The sequence below is a fragment of the Thalassophryne amazonica genome, chromosome 4, assembly GCF_902500255.1.
Source record: "Thalassophryne amazonica chromosome 4, fThaAma1.1, whole genome shotgun sequence".
Lineage (NCBI taxonomy): Eukaryota > Metazoa > Chordata > Actinopteri > Batrachoidiformes > Batrachoididae > Thalassophryne > Thalassophryne amazonica.
The window spans coordinates 106,100,382-106,122,907 of record NC_047106.1 but is presented as its reverse complement, the minus strand read 5'-3'; the positions used below and the strand labels follow the sequence as shown (position 1 = coordinate 106,122,907).

The following is a 22,526-nucleotide window of genomic DNA, read 5'->3' as shown; positions in this document are numbered from 1 at the left end:
TTGCCTCATGCAGTGCAACACATCTTCGCATAGAGTTGATCAGGTTGTCAATTGTGGCCTGTGGAATGTTGGTCCACTCCTCTTCAATGGCTGTGAGAAGTTGCTGGATATTGGCAGGAACTGGTACACGCTGTCGTATACGCCGGTCCAGAGCATCCCAAACATGCTCAATGGGTGACATGTCCGGTGAGTATGCCGGCCATGCAAGAACTGGGACATTTTCAGCTTCCAAGAATTGTGTACAGATCCTTGCAACATGGGGCAGTGCATTATCCTGCTGCAACAAGAGGTGATGTTCTTGGATGGCACAACAATGGGCCTCAGGATCTCGTCACGGTATCTCTGTGCATTCAAAATGCCATCAATAAAATGCACCTGTGTTCTTCGTTCATAACAGACGCCTGCCCATACCATAACCCCACCACCACCATGGGCCACTCGATCCACAACACTGACATCAGAAAACCGCTCACCCACACGACGCCACACACGCTGTCTGCCATCTGGACAGTGTGAACCGGGATTCATCCGTGAAGAGAACACCTCTCCAACGTGCCAAACGCCAGCAAATGTGAGCATTTGCCCACTCAAGTCGGTTACGACGACGAACTGGAGTCAGGTCGAGACCCCGATGAGGACGACGAGCATGCAGATGAGCTTCCCTGAGATGGTTTATGACAGTTTGTGCAGAAATTTTTTGGTTATGCAAACCGATTGTTTCAGCAGCTGTCCGAGTGGCTGGTCTCAGACGATCTTGGAGGTGAACATGCTGGATGTGGAGGTCCTGGGCTGGTGTGGTTACACGTGGTCTGCGATTGTGAGGCTGGTTGGATGTACTGCCAAATTCTCTGAAACACCTTTGGAGACGGCTTATGGTAGAGAAATGAACATTCAATACACGAGCAACAGCTCTGGTTGACATTCCTGCTGTCAGCATGCCAACTGCATGCTCCCTCAAATCTTGCGACATCTGTGGCATTGTGCTGTGTGATAAAACTGCACCTTTCAGAGTGGCCTTGTGGCAGTCTAAGGCACACCTGTGCACTAATCATGGTGTCTAATCAGCATCTTGATATGGCACACCTGTGAGATGGATTATCTCAGCAAAGGAGAGGTGCTCACTATCACAGATTTAGACTGGTTTGTGAACAATATTTGAGGGAAATGGTGATATTGTGTATGTGGAAAACGTTTTAGATCTTTGAGTTCATCTCATACAAAATTGGAGCAAAACCAAAAGTGTTGCGTTTATATTTTTGTTGAGTATATCTTGCCGTGTGAACCAGGCATTATATATAACGTATTTCGTCCATTTTATTTTTAATTTAACCAGGTAGGCCCATTGAGATCGCAATCTCTCCTACAAGGGAGACCTAAATTTTATACATGTAGTTGTTATTTTCACCCAGTTCTTTAATGCAAGATTCTGCCCCTTACCAAAAACCAAACCATTGTATTCCTCATTTTGAGTTTATTAAAGGTCATGTCAAAAATCAGGCCTACACAGTGTCCATCTTGTGAAAGTCCCCTAAAATGAGTCATACAACACTTTTTATACCTTGTGGGTGTTAACAATGGGTGTGGTTTAGTCTCACATTTCTAATGTTACTGGCTCTCACCAACAGAGGAGGATCTTCCTGTGTCTGAAACTTAGACACATGATGAAGCAAAACTCAACTTTTATTTCTCAGAACTTCCAAATAACACAAATACTTGATAGCTAATATAAAATAAAGAATTAGCAGAGATATTATCTAACATAGTGGATTTCAATTATAACGAACAAAATTCGGTGGTCCACTTGAATCCAATATATGCAAATTTTACTGTACTTATATTTTGCAAACCCACTCACTCACTGAGTGATTCCATTATGCACTAATGGCAAGGAATATTTTTTTAATTACACCAATTAACTCAGAAAAGTGGTTTTCAAAGGTAAACATTTCAGCAAAGCAAATGAAGTGGCATTTAAATTTATACAAGTATTCAGTCATGACTCGACATCAAAATTTGGTCTAGTTGCTGAGAAATGTGTTACCGCAGTGATTTACACACACAACCGGGTGCATTGTCCACACCCCCAGCCTGTCTCTCTCTCTCTCTCACACACACACACACACACACACACACACACACACACACACACACACACACACACACACACACACACACACACACACACACACACACAGCCTCCAAACTTCTCATGCAAAGTCAGTGGGTTCAGCGCTGCTCGTTGCGATCAGCTGGTGAAGCTTTCAAAAAGCTGACTCCAAACGGACAGCACGTCCAAAAATTTTGCTGTGACAAATACTAACGTAACCGAGCGGTCATTGGTCTGCACAAACCCACATGGTAAACGCTACGTGCAGGTCGCCTTTAACTCTGCAGGAAGTTGAATCATGGCTCCGCACTTCTCAAAGTGTTGTGGGAAAAAAGAAAAAAATAAATAAATAACAGCGCTCGTGTCTTCAGAACCGCTGGAAACAACACGGTTTCCCGTCGCTTCTTTCCAAACACTGTCGTAACGTGTGCTGTGGTTGTTGTTTGTAGTGGATATGAGAATGTTAGAAAGTAGCAGCGAGTACTTACAGGCGGAGAAGATGATCAAACAGCCTGCTGCCACTTTCCGACCGGCGCGAGGCTCGTCGAACAGCATCCTGGGAGACGTGGCGCGTGGACAAAAGCTCGCAGTGACACGCACGCAGTGGGGTTTAAAAAACAAGATCAACAGCGGCAGGGCTTTTCCTCTCCAGTTTCACGTAAAACTGAGCGTGTTCTCTTCTGCTCGGTGACATATCCACTTTGTGTGTGCGAGCGCGGCGCAGGCACGCGCTCTGCTGGCCGCCAGACTTCACTGAACTGAGAGCAGCGCGCGCCTGTGTGTGTGAAAGAGGGAAATAAAATCCACCACCTTCACTTTTTACTACATCAACAGCCCAGACCAACGAAATAATAATAAAAAAATGGGATTGTCAAATAATAAATACCAAGTTCACTTTATCCTTTGGAAGTCTTTGGGAAAACTCTAGGCATGCACCCTGTTAAATACAGGGACAGACAAGTTAATTTGTGCCACTTTAACCAAGAACTGGAAAAACAATAAATGCTGTCATCTTGTAATTAATCATATTAAAAGGACAAACAGTGAGGAAAAACTCCTTTCAGACTGAGTGAACTTTGATGCACCAGAGCAATCAAAAAGGAAACTTTGCTGATGTGGATGGTGGACAAGGTTGAGTACGATTACTTTGAAAGAATACATGTGAATTACATGTATGTATGTAAATACATTTGGATTACTTGTAATCTGATTACTTTTGGATTACATTTCAAAGTAATCCTACCCAACCCTGATGGTGGATTGATGCTGGATGAGGAGCAGGTGTCAAATGACTGTTTACATGGGCAGCCATAATGTGATTATTGAACTTATTATAAATAAAACCATATTTATGATTTTTTTTCACAAGTTGTTTAAAGAGTATCTTCTACTGTGTAAGGCTTTCTCTTATCGTGCCCCTGCTCTGTGGAATGGTCTCCCTGCATCAATTAAACAGTCAGATTCTGTGGAGACTTTAAAGTCCAGACTGAAGACGCACTTATTTTCCCTTTCATATGGCTAGTATAGTTTTGTTTTACGCTTTTTACTCTTTTAATTAATTTTATTAGGAAACGGAGCGGGCCGCAGCCTCAACGTTACCTAAATTCTGGGTCTTTTAGTGAAGCTTAGGGCTAGTGGCCGGCAATCACCTTAGTATTTCTTCTGTTTTCTTGTCATTTAATGCTGGTAAATTCTACAATATTTCTTGTCTTTCTGGTGCCTCATTCTGTTTGTTCTCTTTGTTTAAGGTGCAGCTCCATCCAGAGATGGAAGTTGTATTTGTGCTGGTGACCCTCCTGTCCTGTGCACCAACAGCATTTCCTGTATATTCATTTTGTGAATTGTTCTGTAATTTATGTCTGTAGCATGGCCCGAGCAGAGGGTCACCCCTTTGAGTCTGGTCTGCTTGAGGTTTCTTCCTCAGAGATGGTTTTTTCCTTACCACTTTTACTCTGGGGGTTGGTAAGGTTAGAACTTACTTGTGTGAGGCGCCTTGGGGGAACTCTGTTGTGATTTGGCGCTATATAAATGAAATGAAATTGAAATTGAAAAATTGACCGTGTGTGTGTGTGTGTGTGTGTGTGTGTGTGTGTGTGTGTGTGTGTTCGCTATGCACAGCCACAGTAATTAAGCAATCAACACCAATCTTACTATGGTGACTGGGGACACCAAAGGGGAGGTCACTGTGGCTCTTAGGTTGAAAGCGTACGTGGGCTTTAATTAGAATCACAACCTGCTCACTGGAGCACTTATTTTCACAGTGCACATAGTACTCAGATCAGGTAGCAAGCATCACACTTAACTTGCACCATCAACAATGCTACTGACACAGCAACAGAGTCGGCCAGTTGTCTGGGATGAGTCTGCCATGGCACACAAGTTAGCACTGGAGGCCTTGGATTGCTGTCTACGTGACATCAGAGAAAACCAATCAATCCTAGATGGTGTCACCCTTCTATTTGCAGGTGATTTTAGGCAAACTCTCCCAGTCATCCCAAAAGGAACTCCGGCAGATGAGTTGCCTGCCTGTCTAAAGTCTTCCTACCTATGGTACCAAGTCCAAACATTTACTTACATTGTCCATCAACATGTGGGTACACCTTTAGGGAAATACCACGGCAAGAGAATTTGAACTACTTCTGGCTGTGGGCAATGGGGAACTGCTCGTGAATAATGAAGGCATGGTGACCATTCCAGCTGGCTGTGGCAAGGTGGTTCAAAGTGTTCAAGAACTCAAGAACAAGGTCTACCCAAATCTACAAGAACCATAACTGGCTATGTGTGAGCGAGCCTGAGCTCCTCCAGTTAATACCAGGAGAAGTGAAGACATACAAATCTGTTGACTCAGTTGTAGAGACACCTGAGGGAGATTAATACCCAACTGAGTTCCTGAATTCCCTAGAGCCCCCAGGCATTCCACCTCACAACCTAAAGCTGAAGGTTGGTTGCCCAGTCATGGTTCTTTGCAACCAAGATGCCCCCAAACTCTGTAATGAAACTCGGCTGACCATCAAACAAATGATAGCACATGTGATTGAAGCTACCATACTTACAAGACAAGCTAAGGGTGAAGATGTGTTTATTCCAAGGATTTCCATCATCCCATCAGACCTTCCCTTCCAATTCAAACTGCTCCAGTTTCCTCTGTGCACGTTTTGCAATTCGCGCTATTGATGTATCCCATAATCCCTTGCATGCCAGAGAGTCGCTGCAGTCAACAACATATAGAGAATTAACACGATGACAGTTGTAAATGAATATTATACTACAAAAATGTAATTTTTTATGCTTTTCGTCACGTTAATAAGAGACTGCTGCATGATACCCTGAAAACTTGCTAAAACAATTATAACAATCCGTGTCTGTTACATTTAATCTGCGTGGAATTTAATAAACGCAAACCGAATTTCAGACATATTATATATATATATATTAGTCTCGAACAAAGAGGACAAACAGTGTTGTAAAGAACAATAATAAAGACGTTAAAGAGCAAACTTCACTTTGTCCCAGAACAACATGATCAGGAAGCGAGCGTAGCTCACATCAGCTCCCATTGAAAATAACGGAGAGACAGCCTGTGATTCTCGCATGTTTACATAAAATAAACACAATAACAACGTCTATAAACCCAGAGAATATATTTATGAGAGTTTTAGGCACAATATAAAAATAGTTTTATGTTGCAATGTTAATGGTGTTGTCCGTGTGCAGCGGTTAAAGTGCAGCCTGATCAGCGCATCTCAATGCAGTTCTCAATGTTACTGAGATGTCGCAGCGCTGCGACCTCTCCGAGGTTTTGTGGGATTTGAAACGTCAATAGGGCGAATGTCCATCAACAAGTTACAGGGACAATCACTGAAAGTGGTTGGGCTAAATACGGAGACACCAAGCTTCTCACCCTCCTCTCCCTTACCAAAAAATAGTACTGATAAGTATATAAAAAGTAAACTGGAAGTATACTTGAAACATACTTGCATGTACTACTTTTTGGTAAGGGCTGTCCCATCCTCTGGGACAGAGGAGGGTTTTCTTTCACCAACACATCAAATCTCGGCTTACATATGAGATGTACCTTCTGGCAAATTGTAGCTGAAGTTTCAGGTTTTCTTTTTAATAAAATCCTCTTCTACACCATTTCATCATGAATCTGTGTAACTGGGGATACAAAATGCAAAAGATGCACTATGCACAATTTCTCCAATCACAGGCAGAGAAGTCTGTAACTTCTTCTGGGTTGTCTGAATGTCTTGGTGGCTTTCCTCACTCTTCTCCTTCTTGCACAGTCACTCAGTTTTTGACAACTGTCTCCTCCACACAGATTTATCACAGAGTGCCATACTGTTTGCATTTCTTCATAAGTGATGTAAATAAAGTTTAAGACATATTCAGTGACTTGGAAATGCTCATGTAGCCATCCCCTGACTTGTTTGAAGAAAACCGGCAATTAAACTAATCATTTACAGGTATTATACCAAAGGGGCTGATTATTTATGCAACCCATCATCTTGTCTTTCATATTTTTAATTAATTTATATGACGTTGTAGAAATTTACTTTTAGTTTGAGTCTAAGGAAGATAATTTTAGAAGTTTTTATATTGGGGAGCCTGATTTACTTTTTTGTATCTGATATGCCATAAACAAATTAAAATGCGTGAAATACCAAGGGGCTGAATACTTTTGCAAGGCTGGCTGGCCAGATTCCATCTTTTAGGGGATTCAAGGCAGCTGTCCAAGCAAAAAGGGAGCTTGAACTGACCTGGAGTAAGAATATGAAAGAGAAGTTTGAGAAGGGAGCAGAGCAGAAGCAGGAGATGGCTCAGAGAAATGAAAAGAAGAGGCTTGACATGTTGGACAAACTGAAATCTTGTGTTGGCCCCTTCACTGATAGTGAGGAAGTTGAAAAGTTCCTCATGGAAACAGCTGTGGGTGACAACGCCAAAACAGCAAAGGATGAAACTGGAGGTTCAGTTTGCGAGAGAAAGTACTACACTTCTGCCGAATGTTGATCCAATCTTCCGAATCCAGGTGACATTACCAAGTTGGAAAAGAAGGATGAAGTCAGCCCAAGAGTTTGGCCAAGCCCTGATGTCCTACTTGGGCAAGAAAAGTGACAGAACCATACTGGAGTATGAAAAATTCCAGCAAAGCCTTGACAAACTGGCCTCCTCCTAAGTTCTGTTATTCACACAGTGTGACTGAAATAAACCTTTGACAATGGTTTAAGTTTTTAAAGTTTTTGAAGAGCATGGCCTCCTCCTAAGTTCTGTTATTCACACAGTGTTACTGAAATAAAACCTTTGTGAAAGAATTATGTTTATAAAGTTTTTGAAGCGCATGGACAAACTTTACACATAGCGGAATAGCCAGATAATTGAAAATAGACCATACTTTGTTACATTCAAGGGGTGGGGGGTTATTTTCAAGATATAGGATTAATTTTGATGCCAAAATGCTGGTATTAATATTGTGAATCATTTCCCAAGTGGATGTATTGAAATTCTGACTTGTGATTTTACCACCTCCTGCTACCCTAAAGTACGACTACTAATAAAGAGCTCAGGGGCATATGTTGCTTCCATATATGTCAAAGTATATGTGTGCCACGTTTGGCTCAATTCTACTGCATAAACATGTCTCTCCCCTTCACTAGAACTACTACAAAAGTGCTCAATAGCCTATATCACTCCACGTATGCCAAAGTATATGTATGCCCAGTTTGGCTCAATTCTGTAGCACAAAAGTGTCTCTCCCCTTAATATACAAATAATGAATGTTTATGAGTTCAATGGTATTTCATGAGGTGAAAACTGGAACATACATGTAAAAACATTCATTATTTGTTTTATATAACGGCTAAAACAGATCCTTGTAATTTGATATTTTATTAATTTATAAACAACAGAAAAGGGACTTACATTTTGGTGTTCCACATGTAGTCCAGTGATGCTGTGCACTGACTTTGGACTTACGTTAAAAAAAAAAGACTGTGTATTTCCTCAGCCCAGCCAAAAATCATGTCAGCGTTTCATGTGAACAGGTCTTCATCCATCCAAACATCTTACAGCAGAGTGGATTTTGTATGTGTGTATATGTTACAAGAATGCAGCGTCAGTTAATCAAATTATGTCTCAGGAGAGTTGCTGTCCCCACGCGCGCACACACGCAACCTGGTCAGCGCTTGTGTGTGCGCGATCACGTGCGTGATAGCGTGTGCGCACACATGTGAGTGTGTGAACACGTGTGCATGAGGATGCGTGCATGTGCACGATCACGTATGCGTGCGCGATCCTGTGTGCGCACGTGCACAAGGACGTGCGTGCGTGCATGTGTGTGCGTATGCGTGCAGAGTGCAATAGTAACAAATGTATGAAACCAAATTTGCAATCTTAATGGAACCAAGCCGCGCTCTAAATGCAGTGCAACACAAATGGGATGAATTAATCCAAGTCATGTGACATACAAAGCACCAATCAAATGACAAGGATCCACTCAGCCGTTATATAACAACAACTATTACTCCTAGTAGTATTAGTAGGTCTGCCCAGCTCTTTAGCCTGCTGATCTACCTGTGCTTCGACTGAACTGTTTTATTTGTGAAAAGGGATTGAACGGATTGTTTGTTGCTGTGACGCCACTCTGAACTTCACACGGTTGTATACGCTTCTTTTATTTATGTTTAGCACTCTTCTGGTTATTAATTGTATCTACTCTGAATGTTATTTAACAACAGTCCTGTTGTGAATCGCTAGCAGTTAGCATTCGCTAGCGGTTAGCATTCATTGGCGGTTAGCTTTCGCTAGCTAGGTCGATACCTCCCCTCTCCATTGTTACTTTTTATAGCTCTTGCTTTTCTACCCGTTTAATACTTCTGTTCATTTTTCAGTTGAACTGCTATGAATTTTAAGTCATTTTTACTCCTGTGTAAAATCTTAGGAGCGGCTAGCATTTTCGCTAGCGATTAGCTTGGGTTAGCTATTTCTGACCCTTCTCATTTTTTCATTTCATTTTTTATACTCCTGTTAGTTAATTAACTGGTTAGTGTATTTTATAGCTGCTGCTTTTTTTTTTTTACCTGTTTAATACTTCTGTTAGTTTTTCAGTGTAACTGCTGTGACTGTGTGAGCCTTAGGAGTGAATAGCTTATCCATTATTGGTTAGCTCGTGTTTGCTTGGCTACATTTTTGAATTTCTTAGTGCACAAAGTACACTACTTATTATACTTTACACCCTCCGTAAATCCTGCGTGATGTTGGAAGATAGGGTGGCTCTCTTAGAGAGCCGTGTCCGTAAGTTAGAGCAGCTTCTTAGCGCAGTGGAGTTAGATGTTACGGGCACTCCAGATGAGGTTAGTGTTGGGCCAGCTAGCGAGCCCATTAGCATCAGCTTAGAAACGCCGGCTGTGGAGGACGGCTTTCGGACTGTGGCTAGGCGGAGGAAGCCCCGTAGGGCTTGGTGCCCGGTTGTGGCACTCCGATCACACTCGCCAGTGCGAACTGTGAATCGGTTCTCCCCCTTGGATTTGCCAGATGTGAATTCTCTGAGCCCACGAGTGACTTCCACTCCTGTCTCCAGGCCGAAACACCGGACTTTAATGATAGGGGATTCTATCACCCGCAAAGTCAGGTTACAGACGCCGGCTGAGGTTAAATGTATTCCTGGGGCCAGAGCTCCCGACATTGCATCTCATCTTAGGGTGCTGACGTTGCAGAAGGGACGACAGACGAAGGAACATGACATGAGATATAGTCACATAGTTATTCACATTGGCACTAATGATATCAGGATGAAGCACTCAGAGGTCACAAAAATGGACATAGAGAGGACTCGTGACCTTGCCAGAAAGATGTGTCAGCATCAATTAATAGTCTCTGGGCACCTCCCCTCCCGGGGTACTGATGAGGCGTTTAGCAGGCTGACATCATTAAATAGGTGGCTGGCACAGTTTTGTAGACAGCAAGGCTTTAGCTTTATTGATAACTGGCCTTCGTTCTGGGGCCACCATGGCTTGCTGATGCCGGACTGCCTCCACCCTACTGGGGAAGGCGTCACCATCTTGTCTGCGAACACAGATAGAGCTCTACAGGGAGGGTAACATTAGGAATCTACAGCAGGCCACTGAGCAGGTGATTAGAGACCCTGCAAGGCTTATGACAAATGTGGGGGTGGAATCCATTAGCTTAGCAGGAAATTTAGTGCAGAAAATCCACTATGGTGATAGTGCAGTTTATTTGCCAGGTCAACAAGTTGAGACTGTGGCCTGCTTCCGTAGTCATGTCCATAAAATCATAGAGGGATATGCTTTCCAAACGTAATACCCATTACTATATTGGATGATGTTGAAATTGAGGATGGCCCAGTGGTTGTTCCAGCAATAGCAAAGATTTTGTGTCTGCTACCTACAACGCACGTGGAATGTCTTAAACCCAAACCTACTTTTAGGCATCTTATATATGCTACTCTGGAACCACCCCTAAACCCAAACAGTTCAACTGTCAACTCCACTGAGGTCCTTAGACTGGGTCTCATTAACATAAGATCACTGTCCTCAAAATCATTGTTGATCAGTGATCTAATTATTGATCATCACTTAGATATGATTCGGCTATGTGAAACCTGGCTTAAACCTACAGCTGTCCTCCCCTTAAATGAGGCCTGCCCACCAGCATATACATTTAGTCACGTCCCTCGTGATGCGAAGCAAGGTGGGGGTGTTGCTCTTATTTATAAATCTAGGTTTAGCTTATTAGCTGTTGGGGGTTACAAATATCACTCATTTGAGCATCTCATTCTCCGCTCTGCTCAGGATATTACACATTGCCACGGTCAGAAGAATAAAAATCAGTCGTATTACTTTGTCACTGTATATAGGCCTCCTGGCCCATATTCTGAATTCTTAGATGAATTTGGTGCATTCATCTCTAACTTGTTAACTAGTGTAGATAACATTTTGATCATTGGTGACTTTAACATTCATATAAATAAGCCTTCTGATCCCCTCTGCAAATCATTTATGGAAATTATGGATGCATTAGGATTTCAGCAATGCATTCGGGATTCGATGCACATTAGTGGAAATACCCTGGATCTGGTTCTCGCACGTGGTATTGCTGTCACGAATATTGACATCATGCCTCTTACATCAGTGGTGTCTGATCACTCACTTATTAAGTTTACAGTTTCGCTGCCGTGTTTAGTGGAACAACAACCTTATATAGCTTTACGGCGATGCATCAACTCCTCAACTAAGACTGAACGCGAAGCTAGACTGCCTGATGTCTTAGCTTCACATTTGACAAATACCCAGTCAGTAGACAGACTTATGGATAGTTTAAACTCAGTGCTCAAAACTACACTCGACATGATTGCACCACCTGTGTTAAAACTGCGATCCCCCAAATCACAGTCACCTTGGTTCAATGATTATCTGCGTGACCTCAAGCATAAAGCAAGAGGTCTAGAACAGAAATGGCGTAGTTCAAAGTTAGAAGTATTTCACCTTGCGTGGCATGATGCTATCTTAGACTACGAGGTCTGTCAATAAAGTATAGGTCCTTTTTATTTTTTCAAAAACTATATGGATTTCATTCATATGTTTTTACGTCAGACATGCTTGAACCCTCGTGCGCATGCGTGAGTTTTTCCACGCCTGTCGGTGACGTAATTCGCCTGTGAGCACTCCTTGTGGGAGGAGTCGTCCAGCCCCTCGTCGGAATTCCTTTGTCTGAGAATTTGCTGAGAGACTGGCGCTTTGTTTGATCAAAATTTTTTCTAAACCTGTGAGACACATCAAAGTGGACACGGTTCGAAAAATTAAGCTGGTTTTCGGTGAAAATTTTAACGGCTGATGAGAGATTTTGAGGTGATACTGTCGCTTTAAGGACTTCCCACGGAGCGAGACGTCGTGCAGCACTCCCAGGCGCCGTCGTCAGCCTGTTTCAAGCTGAAAACCTCCACATTTCAGGCTCTATTGATCCAGGACGTCGTGAGAGAACAGAGAAGTTTCAGAAGAAGTCGGTTTCAGCATTTTATCCGGATATTCCACTGTTAAAGGAGATTTTTTTAATGAAAGACGTGCGGGCGGATTGCAGCGTTGGCTCCCAGCCGCCGCGACGCTCTGCCACAGGAAAAACACCTCCGTTGGAAGCCTTAAGGACAAGTTGGAACATGTCCAGCTGTTAAACAATTTCTCATATACTTTACTCCACTGAAAGCCATCAAAAGCCGCCTGGATTTTACAAATGGTTATCAACACGGAGGTGTTTTTCCTGTGCCGCTGGCTGTTTAAGGACCTGTGGCCCACTCTTGGTTTGACTGTGCTGGAAATTATTAATCTTTCTTTAACTTCTGGATCTGTTCCTAAATGTTTCAAATCTGCAGTGATTAAACCATTACTTTAGAAACCTAATCTTGACCCTAGTGTATTGACAAACTATCAGCCGATATCAAATCTATCATTTTGTTATGTGTCGGACGCAGCTCGGAGAACCGACCAGCGTTTGAAGGACCCAGTATGAAATAAGCAGAGCACGGTACAAAGGCTAACTGAATTTAATACATAACAGTGAAAATATAATAACAAAAGGTGCGGCCTGGCGTGGTGCGCTCCCAGCAGCGCTAACGGTCCGGAGCCAGAAGCTGTTTCGGACCCAAGGACCCCGCCGACACCCCCCAGGTGGCCGCAACAACCGAGTCTGTGAAAGAAGGAACCATTATGTGAGTCCACACTCTACACACAGAACACTTAAAGGTGTACAAACAGCAAACACTTCCTGGCTTGATTACTGATCAGCTTCCAAACCTGCAGGCATGGAACATCCAGTTCACAAAACTCCACCGCAGTGGAAGCTGATACATGACTAACAAACAGCTCAATACAATAAGGTGTGAGGGACACCACATTTACTGACTGTATAACTGTTAGTCACAAAATCTAACGTACCTCAGGAAGTGTGCTGACGAGCGTGAGACCTCACCCCCTCCTCTTTCACAGACTGTGCATCAAACCTGGACGTTCTCAGCATCCGCTGTTGATGAGATGGCTCCCAAGACGACGATCTCACCCGTCTGGTCACAAGGTCGAGTCTCTGGCAAATACACACTGTGCATTCCAGTCTTAAATGCCAACATGTTCCAATCCATCCAGATGCACCACAGCTGTGAGTCCTGACGAGTCACAGGTGATCAGGGTGAGGTCCTGACAGCCTCAGCAACACAGCCACTCAGTCCCAAACGCAAGCCACCTGGGAGGAAAACCAAAAAACAGAAACAAACCGGCAGCCAGGCCCCCCCCAGCCATATAACACATTTTTCTCTAAAATTCTGGAAAAAGTGGTGTCACGGCAGCTCGTAGACTGTCTTACTGAGAATAATCTCTTTGAGCTACTGCAGTCTGCTTTTAGAAAATATCATTCCACAGAGACAGCTCTCACTAAAGTGGTGAATGATCTTCTGCTTACAATGGATTCGGACACCACTACGGTTCTGTTGCTGTTAGATCTCAGTGCTGCATTTGATACAGTGGATCATCATATTCTACTTGATAGGCTGGAAAATCATTTTGGGATTACTGGGAGTGCCCTTGCATGGCTGACGTCATACTTGACCAGTCGTTCTCACTGTGTTTTGTACAGTAACACTACCTCTAACCTTAGTGACATGAAATTTGTGGTTCCACAGGGGTCTGTCTTAGGCCCCCTGCTTTTTTCCCTTTATATAGCACCCCTTGGGTACATATTGAGGCGTTTTGGGATTACCTTTCACTGCTATGCAGATGATACTCAGTTATACATGCCAATAACTGCTGGTAATCTCGTTCACATAAAATCCTTAGAAGATTGCCTTGCAGCAGTGAGAAGTTGGATGTCTAGAAACTTCCTACTTTTAAACTCTGATAAGACTGAAATGATGGTTCTTGGTCCAGTGAGACATCAGCATCAATTTGACCATTTAACGCTCTGCCTCGGCTCGTGTGTCATACATCACACTGACAAAGTGAGGAACCTTGGGGTAATTTTTGATCCTTCGTTGTCCTTTGGCCTCCACATTAGAAATATTACTAGGACTGCTTTCTTCCACCTGCGAAATATAGCGAACATTCGTCCCATCCTGTCTATGGCTGATGCTGAGACCCTGATCCATGCATTTATCTCTTCTAGATTGGACTACTGCAATGTTATATTTTCTGGTTTACCGCAGTCTAGCATTAGGGGTCTCCAATTGGTTCAAAATGCTGCAGCCAGACTTTTGACACAAAGCAGAAAGTTCGACCACATTACACCCATTTTGGCATCCCTTCACTGGCTTCCTGTCCCAGTGAGATCAGATTTTAAGGTTCTGCTACTAACCTATAAAATTATTCATGGACTGGCACCCTCCTACCTAGCTGACCTAATTAAACCTTACGTATCGGCCCAGGCTTTACGTTCTCAGGGTGCAGGACTACTTTGTGTCCCTAAAATAAGAATAAGAAGTCTGCGGGACACAGAGCTTTCTCTTATCGTGACCCTGTTCTGTGGAATGATCTCCCTGCATCAATAAAACAATCAGATTCTGTGGAGGCTAGCATACTGGTACAGTTTTGTTTTACGCTTTTTACTCTTTTAATTCATTTTATTAGTAATTGGAGCAGGCCGCGGCCTCAACTTTACCTAAATTCTGGGTCTTTATTGAAGTTTAGGGCTAGTGGCCGGCAATCACCTTAGTATTTCTCTGTTTTTCTTGTTGTTTAATGCTGACAAATTATACAGTATTTCTTGTCTTTCTGATGCCTGATTCTGTTTTTTCTCTCTGTTTAAGGTGCAGCTCCATCCAGAAATGGGAGTTGTGTTCGTGTTGGCGATCCTCCTGTCCTGTGCGCCAATAGCATTTCTTGTATATTCGTCCGTGAATTGTTCTGTAATTTATGTTTTGTAGCATGGCCCAAGCAGAGGGTCATCCCTTTGAGTCTGGTCTGCTTGAAGTTTCTTCCTCAGAGGGAGTTTTTCCTTACCACTGTTGCTCTGGGGGTTGGTAAGGTTAGACCTTACCTGTGTGAAGCGCTTTGAGGCAACTCTGTTGTGATTTGTTTGGCGCTATATAAATGAAAATAAATTGAAATTGAAATAGTATTGCTAAAGTGCTCAATAGGCTTTAAAGGATTACATGAAAACTACTTCATGGTTTCTCACCAAATTTGCACCACAGATAGAAATTAAGGCATGGAAGACTCCACGGAATTCTGGAGGTGATCCGGATTCTGGACCAATATTTCACTTTATATAGACTTTCAAGGATTACGTCAAAACTACCTCATGGATTCTCACCAGATTTTCATCACAGATAGATATTACACGGTAAATGTACTGGATTTATATAGTGCTTTTCCATCTGCATCAGATGCTCAAAGTGCTTTACAATAATGCCTCACATTCACCCTGATGTCAGGGTGTAACCATACAAGGTGCCCATTACACACTAGTGTTGCCGACTGTTTTATCATGGTGAGTGATCTCCAAAAGAATTGGATAGGAAATGGACTTCAAAGTTTAGATGTGTTGTAAAAGTTCTTACACTGATATAGACACTCATCTCAGAGCTGGGATCTTGACCAGGTCACATGAAAACACCTGGAACAAAGAACCTCCACTTCCGTTGTCCTCTAACTTTTATTCCTGTACCTAAGCCACTCCCAAGTCGGTGGTCTTTAGCTTGACTTGAATCAGGATCTATGTGAGTTGGCTGAAGTAGGCAGGGGTCTGTTCGCATTGCGTTCAAGGTTGTTATGTAAAAAATCCTTGTGTGTGTATGTCTGCAATATAGTGTAGTGTCACCAGTGGTCGGCACAGTTCCGCTAATCCACTAACCGCTAATTGTCGAAGCTCATGGTTTCATTCACGGATTAGCTTTTCAGATAACTTTGAAAACCATCAGCAGACCAATTAGCTTCCGATAAATTTATGTCTGATAATTTTTAGCCCCCTAACATATTTCTGTGAATAAAGCTTAACAGTTAAAAACATTTGTAAAGTCTGAAATCAGAGATTTTAGTGCCTGCCTTTTACATGCTTTGTAGCAGACAGACAGCTATGAGAATCACAGCTCTATCCTATGCAGGTAGAAGACAGCTGACTACCCAAGAGAAAGAAATAGGGAGAAAAAAAAAAGATAATTTCTCTTCACACCATGCAGACTCACTGGCATATGACCCAAGTCATGCACAGGCAGACAGTTTTGACTTGTGGTTAAAATTTTAAACAAACTAATTCCGGACAAGTTATTTAAATCATGTCTGTCATTTTATAAAGTGAAAATATCAGCTATATGTTTTAGTTTAAAGTAATGCACTAATTTTGAAGGTTTTAGTGTTTAGACACACATGCCGCAGTGCATTATGGGTAATTTAGTTCCCTGACAGATGTGTGGTTGGTTGGTCGGTATAACACACACAATTTATTGAAACGTGTGGTGGGTTTTATAAATAAATCTGTATTTGTAAATATGTCATTTTTTTCATTTGTAAAAAAAAAAGGCAATTTGAAAACTGAAAATTCTGTTCATTAAGTGGATTCCACACTTTAAGCGAATGTGTGGCACGTGGTATTCATACTGCCATGAACAATGCCATCTACTGGTAGTGAATACCAAGTGCCACACATTCACCCTATTGAGGCTTCAAAGCCCGCAAAATCTCGCAAAACCTCAAAGAGGTCGCCATGCGAGATGAAAGAAATTCAGTGTCTCTTGCGTGATCATTTCTGTGTGAGTAGTTGTTCTTTTCAGGTCCAACTCTGACATCTTGGTCCGTCGAGCCGGATGCCAACAGACCGGAAACTCGTCGGCCCGTGAGGGAGAACGCCCGTGGAGTCTGCGGCCGCAGCGCGGGAAACATTTCCTGCAGACCCCTTTCTGGGGGACGGGTCTCCTCCTTGATGGGTCGACGCTTACCGTGGTGAAGGCATACGGACTTCAGTGGTGGTGACAGAGTGTGATCACGGGTGAGACTGTTTTTCTTTACATGCACGTGTGTGTGTGTGGCTGAGACCACCGCAGAGGAAAAAAACCCCGTAATGCCTTTCTTGGTTCGTCTCTTGGCTTAAAAACTGTAAGGTGTCAAGCTAAGGCCTGGCTGTAAAGCGTTAAATTTTACTCTCTGACAAAAGTCAGGTGGCGCAGCGGTTAAAGACCATCTGTTACGGAGCCGCGTGCTCGCGCTGCATTCCCGCTGTGTCAGACACCTGATGTGGCTGTTGGCTCCAGATCCAGCAGCAGTAACAATTGGCAATTAATAAAGCAAGAGACAACTGAAGACCAGTTTCGGGTCCAGAACAGCACGTAAAAAACTGTACAGTGTTAGGTCGGTGAAACCTTCGGTGGGCGAACCGTAAAATTCCGATATATATTATATAAATATATTATATAAATTCTGATATGAAAACCAGTTGGAGCAGAAGCGTGATAACAGCGGAGCTAAAACATGATAACAGCTGAAGCGCAGCGGTGTGAATGTGTTTGTGTGAATATGTGTGTTTTTATGACTGAGGACATACACAACTGAATCACAGGGGCCTGTCACCAGTTTTAACCCACTGGCAGAAATGAAGCCCTGCCTGTGAAGTAGGTTGTAAGCTTTCTATACGCACCACACCTGTTTGTGAGCCTATGAGTCTGGAAAGAAGCCCTAAGCAAGGTCACCCACCTCTCAGAGGTCGAAGTGGTGACACTTTTCAGGCTGATCGGTGACCAAACAGTGAAAAGAGAACAACAGCTTGTTCGTTTAGATCTCCCTATGAGATAACCCCACAAACAGCTAAAATGGGTAACTGCTGTTGTTCTCACAGCCAACATGACACAGTCAAATGATGTTAGGTACATGGAGACAAAAGATCCAGCATCACCTGAACACTTAAAAATGTGGAGAGAGACAGTTAATTTCTCGGAAAAATTACAGTTAAATTCCACAACAAAGTCATTTGACACCATAAAAGAGAACACCAGTGATTTTACAAAAAGGCAAGAGAGACGTGGAGTGAAAAATACACCAGACCATGCTTTTGTACCAAACACAGCAGTTCTTAAACCTGCTGGAGCAGTCATAATGATGTGTGAGGAAGAAGAGTATTTTGTAGGAAAGGGCAAAGGTCAGCGCTGCAGAGCGGCCAGAGGTAAAGCCTGTGCGCGTGAGATAGAGGAATTTGACATGTTGGAAATGTGGAAAGAAGGGACACTTTGCGCGTGAATGTACACACTCGCAAAGATAAGGAGTTCTCCGTTTTCAACATGAATTTTGTTTATGTACATAAGGTTGCAGAACTCTTTTTTTTCCTAGCAGATTATAGTTGTCAGTTTTTCCTTACTTTTGTTCTGTTGTCGCTATATAGACAGATTGTGTGTAATTATTGTGAACTGTTTTAGATAAAACTGTCAAGGTCACAGTTGTTGGCGCTCCAACATTTTAAAGTGTGGAGTTAAGAAACTGAGAAATAAGTGCACATTAATCAATTTTGTACATGTATATGAGTGTGAGTTGGTGTCCAGGGTAAAAGATAGAGTATTTTGAGGGAGAATTCTGAAATAGATCTGTTGATGAAATAAAACTTTTCAGCTTGGTTTGATGATAACTCAAAGACAATAAATACTATCGTCTCTCTACTTTCCATATTGAATGATCATGTAACTGGGATGAAGTGGTTAAAATATGGCTGATTTTTGTGCACTGGATAAGGTGTAAAAGTTGATTAGTTTCACCTACTTAACGGATTTTAAGCAAAGCTGATCAAGATTATATTCCAGTAATGATTGGTTTATTGTTGTGTGATATATTTTTTTGTGTGTTGTTGGTTTGAAATTTGTGTGAGGTGATTCGTTTCTGTCTGGGGAAAAAAAAAGAAGAAAATTAAGATTGACTGCTTCAATTGAACATTGCAGTATTTGGCTAATCTTGCCTCAGTAATCATGAATGAGCTACTGTGGAACTGACCACTTAGATCAATAAGTTCCAGCGGGTATTCATAAACTCGTCTGGAAACAGGCTCATCTAGGCAATAACGACTTTGGGTTATAAAACATTTCTATGAATCAGTTCCCCAGTATACATATTAAATACTGCTAAAAGATTGAAAAATTGTGATTGACTGATCCACTAATTTTTGATGGCACATAACAGACAGAAGGGAGCAGTGGTTGTGGTAGATTCTCTGAGGACTATTAAAAAAGTGATTGTGAGACTGTGATTGCATACCTGGTTCTTGACCTCCGGGCCCCAAACAACCTGACAGAAGGTTGGCGAAAGAGGAAAAAAAAAATGTCTCCTATCAGTTCACTGTACTTAGTAGTTCCGTTGAGGTCTACGGGTCTACATGTGTGTATAATATGTTGCATGTAATGTAACACAGGTCTTCTTTGGACCTGTGGACGTTTTTTGGGTTTTTATTTGAGAAGAGTTGGGTTATTTTGCTTGTTTGTTGTAGCAGTTGTGGTATTCTGTTCTTGGTCTGGGGTGTTGGAGGAGGAGTGTGTACACACACAGCTGCTGAGGGAAGCTCTAAATGTTCACTTCCCTCCTCCTCCTCTCCCCGCAACTTGAGGGAGGATTTGAGAAACACTGCAGCAATGTTTTGTTGTGCTTTAACACATGAAATACAGGGGTTTTACATGTAATTGATACTAGTGTTTTAAAAGTGTTTGTTACTGTTACACTTAGAGAGTGTTGGGAAAGTGTAGGTACACGGACCCACAACAGGGGGCGCAAATGAACGGACAATGGAGGAAGTCAAATAACAACACTTTACTGTTGTGAATGGGCACAACAAACACAACAGATTACAACAATAGACAAAAAGCCAAATCACAAAAGGTGTCGTGTGGGCAGGCTCGAAGATAGAAGACGTCTGTCCAAAGTAGAACCGGAACCACACGATTTCCTCCGCCACCAGACCCCGGGAATACTGGAGCCGCCAAGTCCCGAACTCCCAGGTGGCCACTGCCTCCGCGTGTCGGACCTGGTACTGCTGGCGAGGAACAAAAAACAATTAAATGTGGGCGCGTTTGCACCCAGCAATCCACACGGCAGGAAAACTACCTCCACCTCTCGTTGGAAAAAGAGTCTGCTATACAATGCACAAAAGTCACAAAAGGTTACTGTCGAAAGATCACACAGTCTGCTGAGAACGTTACCTTCCAGGTAGAGCGATATCTCGGCAAAGAGGTGGAGACGTCGTCCTGCTGATGTACCCCTGCTGATCAGGTGATTGGTAACAGCTGTTGCAGGTGATGCGTGACAGCTGTCACCCTGGCTGCTCCTGTGAGGCGGCTGCGCCCTCTGGTGCCTGGAGCCCGCACTCCAGACAGGGCGCCCTCTGGTGGTGGGCCAGCAGTACCTCCTCTTCTGGCGGCCCACACAACAGGACCCCCCCCTCAACGGGCGCCTCCTGGCGCCCGACCAGGCTTGTCCGGGTGGCGGCGGTAGAAATCGGCCAGGAGGGCCGGGTCCAGGATGAAGCTCCTCTTCACCCAGGAGCGTTCTTCGGGACCGTACCCCTCCCAGTCCACCAAATACTGGAAGCCCCGGCCCATCCTACGGACATCCAAGAGCCGGCGTACAGTCCAAGCCGGCTCGCCATCGATGACCCGGGCAGGAGGCGGCGCCGGACCCGGAGTACAGACGGGTGAGGTGTGATGCGGTTTAACTCAGGACACATGAAACACAGGATGGATCCGCAGTGAGGCCGGAAGCTGAAGCCTCACTGCGGCTGGACTGATGACCTTAAGGATCTTGAAGGGGCCGATGTAACGGTCCTGTAGCTTGGGGGAGTCCACTTGGAGGGGAATGTCCTTTGTGGATAACCACACCTCCTGCCCTGGCCGATACGCAGGGGCCGGGGTCCGCCGACGGTCTGCATGGGCTTTTGCCCTCGTCCGGGCCTTTAGCAAAGCAGAACGGGCGGTGCGCCACACCCGACGGCACTTCCGCAGGTGGGCCTGGACCGAGGGCACACCGACCTCTCCCTGAACCACCGGAAACAACGGGGGCTGATACCCCAGACACACCTCAAAAGGGGAGAGGCCGGTGGCTGAAGACACCTGGCTGTTATGGGCATACTCGATCCAGGCCAAATGGGTACTCCAGGCCGCCGGGTGCGCGGCAGTCACGCAGCGCAAGGCCTGTTCCACCTCCTGGTTTACCCGTTCTGCTTGCCCGCTGGTCTGAGGGTGGTACCCGGACGAGAGACTCACCGTGGCCCCCAGTTCCCGGCAGAAGCTCCTCCAGACTTGCGAGGAGAACTGGGGACCGCGATCGGAGACGATATCTGTTGGAATCCCATGCAGCCGGACGACGTGGTGGACCAGGAGGTCCGCTGTCTCCTGGGCTGTTGGGAGCTTCGGGAGGGCCACGAAGTGGGCCGCCTTGGAGAATCGGTCCACTATCGTGAGGATGGTGGTGTTACCCTGGGACGGCGGGAGGCCCGTGACAAAATCCAGGCCGATGTGGGACCAGGGGCGATGAGGCACAGGCAGCAGCTGGAGTAGTCCTGATGCCCTGCGATGGTCAGCCTTGCCCCTGGCGCAGGTGGTGCAGGCCTGGATATAATCCCGGACGTCGGCCTCTAGGGACGCCCACCAGAAGCGCTGCCGGACAACTGCCACGGTTCTTCGCACCCCTGGATGACAGGAGAGCTTGGAGCCGTGACAGAAGTCCAGGACTGCAGCCCTAGCTTCTGGTGGGACGTATAGTTTGTTCTTCGGCCCAGTTCCGGGGTCCGGGCTTCGTGCCAGGGCCTCCCGGACGGTTCTCTCTACGTCCCAGGTGAGGGTGGCCACGATAGTGGACTCCGGGATGATGGGTTCCGGTGGATCCGACAACTCCGCTTTGACTTCATCTTCATGTACCCGGGACAAGGCATCCGATCTCTGGTTTTTGGTCCCGGGACGGTAGGTGATCCGGAAGTCAAAACGGCCGAAGAACATTGACCAGCGGGCTTGCCTGGGGTTCAGCCGCTTGGCGGTCCTGATATACTCCAGGTTCCGGTGGTCAGTGAAAACCGTGAATGGCACGGACGTTCCCTCCAACAGATGTCTCCACTCTTCAAGAGCCTCTTTCACCGCAAGGAGTTCTCGATTGCCGACGTCATAGTTCCGTTCGGCCGGGGTCAACCTGCGGGAAAAATAGGCACACGGGTGAAGGACCTTATCGGCCTCTCCGCTCTGGGAAAGCACGGCTCCTATCCCTGAGTCCGAGGCGTCCACTTCAACCACTAACTGACGACTAGGATCGGGCTGCACCAGAATGGGTGCAGACGAGAAGCGCCGTTTCAACTCCTTGAATGCGGCATCGCAACGATCCGACCAGGTGAAGGGGACTTTTGGTGAGGTCAGGGCTGTCAGGGGGCTAACTACCTGACTGTAGCCCTTAATGAACCTCCTGTAGAAATTTGCAAAGCC

At 44.6% G+C, this 22,526-nt stretch overlaps 1 protein-coding gene across 1 annotated transcript in view; it reads right to left on the bottom strand.

The window, feature by feature from the left end:
* The window catches only part of b3glcta (beta 3-glucosyltransferase a), a 577,905-nt gene extending 575,089 nt beyond the window's left edge, over nt 1-2,816 (bottom strand). Inside the window, exon 1 of the mRNA XM_034168392.1 lies at nt 2,596-2,816. Within this exon, the coding sequence (XP_034024283.1) occupies nt 2,596-2,662 (67 nt within the window). The 5' untranslated portion in view covers nt 2,663-2,816. The remainder of the gene's footprint in view (nt 1-2,595) is intronic.
* Between the last annotated feature and the right edge of the window lie 19,710 nt (nt 2,817-22,526).